This window comes from Convolutriloba macropyga, chromosome 13 (genome assembly GCF_964194025.1).
Source record: "Convolutriloba macropyga chromosome 13, txConMacr16.3, whole genome shotgun sequence".
NCBI lineage: Eukaryota > Metazoa > Xenacoelomorpha > Acoela > Convolutidae > Convolutriloba > Convolutriloba macropyga.
Genome location: NC_134480.1, coordinates 32,664,242 through 32,672,288, shown reverse-complemented (window position 1 = coordinate 32,672,288; position 8,047 = coordinate 32,664,242). Strand labels below are relative to the sequence as shown.

The 8,047-nt window shown below is 35.7% G+C and overlaps 1 protein-coding gene across 1 annotated transcript in view; it reads left to right on the top strand.

The window, feature by feature from the left end:
* The first annotated feature begins 893 nt into the window (after window positions 1–893).
* LOC142352251 (tektin-4-like) overlaps window positions 894–8,047 on the top strand; it is a 29,480-nt gene continuing 22,326 nt past the window's right edge. Inside the window, exons 1-5 of the mRNA XM_075404727.1 lie at window positions 894–916; window positions 2,711–2,862; window positions 5,366–5,588; window positions 5,961–6,106; window positions 6,807–6,961. Of these exons, the coding sequence (XP_075260842.1) occupies window positions 2,715–2,862; window positions 5,366–5,588; window positions 5,961–6,106; window positions 6,807–6,961 (672 nt within the window). The 5' untranslated portion in view covers window positions 894–916; window positions 2,711–2,714. The remainder of the gene's footprint in view (window positions 917–2,710; window positions 2,863–5,365; window positions 5,589–5,960; window positions 6,107–6,806; window positions 6,962–8,047) is intronic.

Genomic DNA, 8,047 nt, shown 5'->3' with positions numbered 1-8,047 from the left:
GTTGTATGGAATGTTGTTATCAATGGGAGGAAAACTTATGTGTGTGCAGATTTTGCGAAAGAACTATTTTATCAACAGACCATATTCTTTATTGTAGTCACTTTTTAAATTTGACACCTTTACAGAAGTTCTATAAACTCTTAGACAGTTAAATTTAATGCTCATTTCTGAATCTGTAAATAATTTGGACAATTTGTCAGTGTGATCTGATGTTTAATTCAATCTTCTTCTTCTTCTTCTTAATTGTTTAATCAGTGTAATTGCTAAGCCGCTTTGCGGCCGCCCCTTCCCGCTTTTTATTGCCTTTGTGCAGAAGCATGTGAAACCAGGTATTTCAACTGAATTTACACTGAATGTTTCCGTTAATAGTAAGTGTCAGTGTGATCTGCTGTGTCAGTGTGATCTGCTGTTTAATTCAAATTTGAACACTGTTAGTCTTTTGGAATTTTTCGTTTGACTAAAAGAGTCACGTTGCGCCATGACAAGATGAAAAAATGAAATCGACTTGTTGACATTTGATATCGTCCTGCAATATTCTTGTATCTTCTTTTGCTTAAATTCTGATGCCTAAATCTTACATGGGAATGTTTTGTAATGAGTGTGGTTCATTTTTAAGGAATTCCCTGGGTTCACGCTTTTGTCTCTTTTCTAGAAAATATCTTTTTGGGAATGAGTTTTCCTCAAATCGAACTCTTCCAGTTTAGTGAGACAAAGCTGGCGGTTTTACACATTATGGCCTCTAAAATCCAGTGGTACTGATTCTCAACAATAATGGGAACCAGTCAAAATCATATGACGTACTGGCTGATATAATAGATCCGTGGATTCTAATAGTTATAGACATAGAACTTCTCATTTTTTGCCATTAATTCGGATCACGCCACATCTTCAGAGCAACCAGTACAAAGGCTTACGGGTTGGTTTACTGTTTTCCCCACCTGACAGCCTTAGTTTTGTTTGTCATTAGCAGTATTACGTCAGCCACGAGTTTTGGCTGGCCATCATTTGTCGGGTCTTTCCCATTATAGCCCCCCCCCCCCCCCCAGCTTAGTGGGCATGTAACCTATAGCCCCCCCAGATGAAAATTCATAACCACCCCTTTAACACAAAATCGGAAATCGATGTAGGCGAGCCACTGAAATTAATAACCGTTTCTTTAACACAAAATCGGAAATCATTGCAGGCGAGCCGCCGGATGATGACATGGGCTTGCCCATTATAAATGATTTTAGTTGGCTTCTCATAACCGCATTTCAGCTGCTACAGAGATAATACGAAATGGCTCCTATGAACGTAATGAAAATTGTAGAAACCTGCAAACATAAATGGGAAACAATAGCATTCGATACTGGAACAAAACAAAAACTTGTAACCAACAATTGTAAGCATAAATGATGAATTTAATTGTATGCTATAACTTGATTTTTTTTTGGGGGGGGGCTATAATTTTCTGGGGGGGGGGGGGGGGGGGCTATAATGGGAAAGACCCCATTTGTCTCCGGCACACGAATCAACAAAAACACTTTATGGGAAAAACAAATAAATAGGAAGTTTCAATGGAAGAGTTTGACACTTATTGTGCTGACTTTGGCCGGAGAAAAGATCAAATGAACAATTGATAGAAAAACTTCAAAAAATGGACAGTAAACCGAAAATTGAACTCTACTCAGATTGACTGTATTTAAGCGCTGACTTTATATGAATGTTTCCAAATCCGAACATTACGATATAACTTGATATAGTTTGCATTATATACGATATCTTACATCCTTCTGGCCAATATGCAAGTTGAACAGCTTCATAATTGATCTGTTGTCACAAACTCCGATTCCGATCTACTGCCTTTCAATTTTGTGTCCTCGCATTTGTTCTGCTACCTCAGCTCTCCAGTTTGTTAAAAAGGCGCGGAAAACACGAAACTATACAAAAGTAAACATTTTCTAGGAAAGGTAAAAAAAGGAGGGAAGGTATAATAGGAAAGACCCGGCTTTCAAAGCTAATGTTATCGGTTTCGCAAAAGATAACATCTGTAAGTTATTATCTGGCTGCTTTCACGGCTAGTGAGAAATCTGTGAAAAAAGATTTAGCTGACACCTTGCAATTGTCAGGGAATTATTGTGGATCTTTTCCGTTTGTGCCCCCCAGCTTAGTTGGCGCATATTATTTGCACCCCCCAGACGCACGTGCCATATTTTTACATTATGATTTATGCAATGGCACGTGCTCTGTAACTGGGGGCGCATAACGTACTGGGGGGCACAATCGGAAAAGACCCATTATTATCACCCTCTACACCAATCCTGTAAAGTTGTTTTTAGGAAAATGTTTGCTCCGGGAGAGGGATGTCCGATAGCAAAAAATGAAAACACTTCTCAGTTAATTGGAGTTACGCACAATTTGATGTCTCATAAGCGCAAAAATTAATTACATTTTCGGAGTACATTGTGCTTTTTCAGCCGTAAATTTATATTTACCATCAGTTATAGATGGCGGCTTTTCTTAGGAAATCTAAATAGCATGTCCTAGTGCTTTCGTATGTCATAAATTGTGCTTCCGTAAGTGATAAATGGGAAATCTTAACAGCCTCGTCCAATGTGTTTCTTCTGAATACATCATGTTTTGTCCTGGTTTTGACGATTTTATAGAATATTAGGTTTTGTGATTTAATTTTATTACATTTTATCATGGTTGCATTTGTGAACTATTTTAGATAAATGGCTCTAGCTAGCTTATCGAGATCTGCGACTGGCGCAACAAAATTACCTGACTATGAAATTGTTCCCTCGTACACGCAGAGTAAGTCTGAGGCTGCTGCAAACAATTTTGCTGCCACTAGACACGGTGCTCATTCCTTCACAACAGGTACTTAATCAGTTTACCTGCTTTTCTGTACAACTCAGATGAAACTATATATGAATTCCTAGTTATCATAATGATGGGCACACAGATAAATAGCTTGAAAACTATCTATTGAGTCGTTGCTCCTTGTGTGCAGTGATTGCTTTGAGCAAAATTATCTAATAACGCCTAATTCCTCGCTGGCATAATACACAATTACAGATTATCCTATACTTTAATACTTTTTTTCTTTTTATGTTTACGTCGTTTAGTCCAAATAATAATTAGCAGTTGGTAATACAGGCGTATTTGATCAATTTCATCCGGTTAATTTAACCTAACTTTTGGTTACACAGTCCCAAGGCCACAACGATTTAAAATGTAAGTTATGTTGCTCGGGTATGATTATCTTGAACAATACTTCTGATAATTTTTAATGATAAGTGTTAAATTTTTTGGTTCATTTTGTGCATTTTGTCCTTACATTTGCAGTTTTTTTAGCTTGCTAAAGCTGACATATGTTAGACAAAGAAGAATGAAAGAATGTATTTTTGGTAACATAATACGTCATACAAAGAGTAAGCAAAATTAAAATGAAATTGATGAGCGGAAAGTACAGGAAACTATGCCCTACGACCCTCCTTAAGCATGACATATTTACTCTTAAAGTGCATTTCAACAAAATGGGTAAATCGAAAGTTATTTTTCAACAGAAACGCAGTAATGTGATTAAATACTTAGAGCTGAGCAATAAACACAAAAATTGAATAAGAGCGAAGAACTGTGGAAACAAAACTAACATTAATGGAAATAAATAGTACGACTGGTGGTTTTCTAGACGGTCAAGAAACTGTTATTGACGTGATATGAGCAAAAGCAGAAAACTATTGCAAAATATTTAAAAAGTCGCAAAATTTTAGCACTTTTCGCAATATCCATTTAAAAAATTCCGGCAGCGTCGTCTGCGGTTATTGAGAACAGCATGCATCTAAGTAACGGGAATATTCGTGTATATAGGATTTGTGGAGGCTATAGGGTACACTGCTGCTCAACTGAGCTACTGGTTCAGCAGAGGGCACAAGAAAAACGCATTCAAGTTAACTGGAAAAAAGTGTCTCTAAAAAGGGGCGTAAAAGCAAATTAACGCCTATAAATTTATGAATGAATTTTTAAAACATTCCATGGTACTTGAAGAAATATATGTAAAACTTTATATTAATGTGCTTAACTAAGTCTTTGTTTTGAAGTAGGTATAACTGTTTGACTTTTTGATTTTTCAAAAGAAAGTTGTATATCAAGTATTGATTGAACGTCCAGTTTAATGTAGGGCCAATTTGTTGTCTACCATTGGTCCATACTCGTAGACAGCTGACTAATTGATCTGACACCGCTCCAAAATCTGGATATTTGAACACACATTAAACGAGAGACTTGAAGTAAAGTTCAAGATATAGTTGCGATTCAAAAAAATTGAGGTTTGTTCTTTTAGGCTTCTATAATGTGCATTTCTTTTTGCGAAAATACTTTTGCGGTGGCGTAATAAGGATAAATTATAAATTGATTCATTTTCCTTTCGTTAAAATCCTGCTGAGAAATCTCCCATTGCAAAAATGCCTGCCTTCCACAATACCTAACTGCTGTAGACTATTTTTGTTTCTCTTTCAATCCGTCATTTTCTCTGGCATTATATTACAATTTAAAATTCTTTTTGAATTTTTTATTCTTTGTGAAAAATATTGTTATTGTTTATCCGGCGTATTTGTCCTGGTTATTTCTTTCTGTATAAAGAAGGTTACGTTAACACTCAGGTCGAAGTTAATGTCTGGAGAAACGACGATTAAACTCTCAAGTCTTTGAATGAAGCCATTGGCAGTTTCGATTCCACCAAGTTGACTTTATACATAGCAGTGGAGTAGTCGTTGGAGATGTTTGAAAATTTGCCCATGTTGTATGTTTTTGAGACGCCGAAAGAGATGAACTTGTCTCCAATGATGAATATGTTCCTATATAATTTCGCCAACTCAAAAAAGACGACTGTTTTTCTTTGTTACAATTATTTACTCCGACGTCATTTTACATTTACTCCGAAGAATTTTACATTTCTTTGTATTTTATGTCCAAGTTTTTGGTCAAAATCAGTGTTTTTATTAATCTTCATTTCGATCAAATGTTCGCTGTAACAACCAAAAGGTTAAAATTGAATATTAATGCAGCTCAATTTATGCCATGGTAACATTTTCATGTTGGAGAGCTCCGAAAGACACATTTTTTAGGAAAAGGAGAATAGGTATTTGGTCATAAAATTTATCCGATAAAAAGTAATGTTTGTTTTTGAGTGGACGAGGAGGAAGTTGAAATGGGCAGGTTTTAATATCTTCGCTTCTTACTGAAGATAAGTTCCAAATACCTTATTGAGACAAAACGCCCACTGGAAAATCAGAAAAATGATTTCTACCAAAAACTTTGTGTACGATTTTTAATTATTAAAAAAGTTTTGTATGAAGAATTATTGCTAACTGTGCTGCAGGAACGTATGGGTTCCATGACTTTGAGGACACACGAGCGGTGTTGCCAACCAAATTAGGAGTGGAAACTTATGGACCGTTCTCTGGCACCGATGCGACTGGGTGTCCAGAGCAGGTTTCCTCTGTCTTCCACAAAGGCAATTTCACCCCAAAGCAGTGGCACCAGAATAATTACAACAAATATTACCAAGCTTTCGCCGACAGAGACAATTCAGAAAAGACCAGGTCTGGACTTATTATTGGACTTAATTATTTTAGCAAATCATGTTCAAATTGGCTTTCGGGTTTTAATTTTAAAATTTCTTGAATTAGTAAAAATTTTCACGCCATTTTTTTATAGAAAACTACCCAATTCATTCAAATAAGTTGCAGTGATTTAAGCACACCAAATGAAATTTCGTGCAGGACCACTGCAAATTTGTCATAATTTCTCATTCTTAGTTTTTTCGTTATTTTCTTTTTTTTAATCCTGCGATTGTATCTTATCATGCAAATGTAATGTATTTTTTGTCGCCTCTTTGAAGTTCAATCTTTATAATTATTATTATTGTTATTATTACAATTATATTGTTGATGATGATGCTATAATGGTTTTAGATTTGAGAGCAAGAACCTGATAGATGCAACAGACGCACAGACTAAACGTACTCAGAAGGATGTGACTAAGAAACTGCAGCAGAGGTCACGTGACATTGGATACTGGAAAGATGAACTGAATAGAGAGATCGAAGAGATGGTACATGGTCAGTATTATCAACTATTGCTGCTTTTTGATTGGCTGATAAATATAGAAGATAGAAGAACTGCAACAAAATTCAATAAAATCACTTTTTGTTACCGCCGCGCTACCCTTCAGTTGCCTCCATATAGCACTAATAAATAACTTAGAATTTAACTGAGCAGAAATCAGAACCTTTGCCCAGTACCCCGCACTTGAAAAAAAATTCACCAAAACCTCACAATTTTAACAATAAATGAAACTTTAGCGACCTACAAGTTAACACTAGATATTACAAGTAATAGGAAATCATAAATATAGATACTAATTAAATATCGCGAATTGTTTTCCTATGGAAAATTGTCTCCAATCTAAAATGGACATTTTTAAATGACGTATTGTAATTGTAAATAGTCCCTCTTCTCGTTAGGCTATACAAACCATTAACAGTGAAAAAATACGCATCAATATATTCACGCAGGCTAATCAAAAAAGGGTTTACGGGAGGGTGGGGTGGGGTGGGGTGGGGTGGGGTGGGGTGGGGGGGTCTTCTTGTGAGTAGGATTCTATTATTTTGGTCCTAGTATATCCTTCATCAATCGACAAACTAAAGTGCACACACTTATAACTCAATTGAATTATTGAGATCAGATGTCTATCTGAACCTGATTTGGATGTTTTTATTCCGTCAAAATATTTGAGTTTCACGAATCTGTTTTTGACAGAGGACCAACTGTTGCGTGCTGAGAAGATCAGACTGGAGAAGGCCCTGGATGCGACTGCAACTCCTCTGATGATAGCGACTGACTGTCTCAAGAACAGAGAGAGGAGACAGAACATTGACCACGTACACGACAATGTTGAAATAGAACTTCACAAGGTCAGTTTTTCTAACATAGTTTTTTGTAGATATGGTTTAATGCTCATCTAAAAACTGCAACCCAACTTCAAAACTAATCTTACTCTAAAATAAATGATAAGGCAGGGTAATGAGGAACCCAAGTATTAACCCCTGAAGCCTGGACTAATTCTACTGCTACCTCTACTTTAGAAAATTGTTGCTAAAATTGGTCCTTTAGTAAGCTTAAAACTTGTCGTCTCAGGAAAACCTTATTTTATTACGTCTCTATTGCGGCGAGAACTGAGGCGGCCCGCTTTCTAAATTTTGACTGTTTTCTTTTTTTTACTCTTCGGTCAAGATCAGTACTTGTTATTCCAATATTTTCAAAGAAAATTTAAGGAAACATATTGCACGAGTCTTTTTGTCTCTAGCAAAAATTCAAATTTTTAATGCATCTTAGAAAGCTAAGGAGGATACCATATAAAAGCACCCAAATATAATATACACCGCACCCATGAAAGCATTCATTAAAAACCGAAAATATTTGCATTGTTTTGAAAGCCCTTGAAAGTTTTCATTCGCCACAAAGCGATAGCGTCACATCGTGGTGTTTCTCAGCTCAATTAGTTTAAAGTGTATCTGGGCGTCATCTTTTTCATGATGTCAATTAGAAGTCAAACTTGTCCATTGATTACACCATTGAGTACTAAAGCTACCTAAAGTTTCCTCATTAGTGAGAAATTGGATTTTTTCACGTGCGCCTACTTGAATTCTGGTCTAACTGCTATTTGTCTTGAGTTTCTTACAAATGCTCTTAAAAGTTATACAATCTTAAAAAATTCAACTGTTGGAATCCCTCAATGTGTCCGATGATTTTGACAATATTTGTTTGTTAAAAACATCGATTTTGCCCTTCTGTGTTGTGCTTAATTGTCTTAAATGTTTAAGGAGTTTTTAATCCTTGAACTGGTTGCATTGTATAATTTTTTATTTATTAATTCTGAATTAATTTTTTTTTGCAAAAATTAAAGAATTTCCGTATTTTGATGGAATCAATTGTTTTTTCTTTTTTTTTTGTAGATTCAGTTGGTCTCACTAACAGGAGCTTTAGTGACTGTATATTTA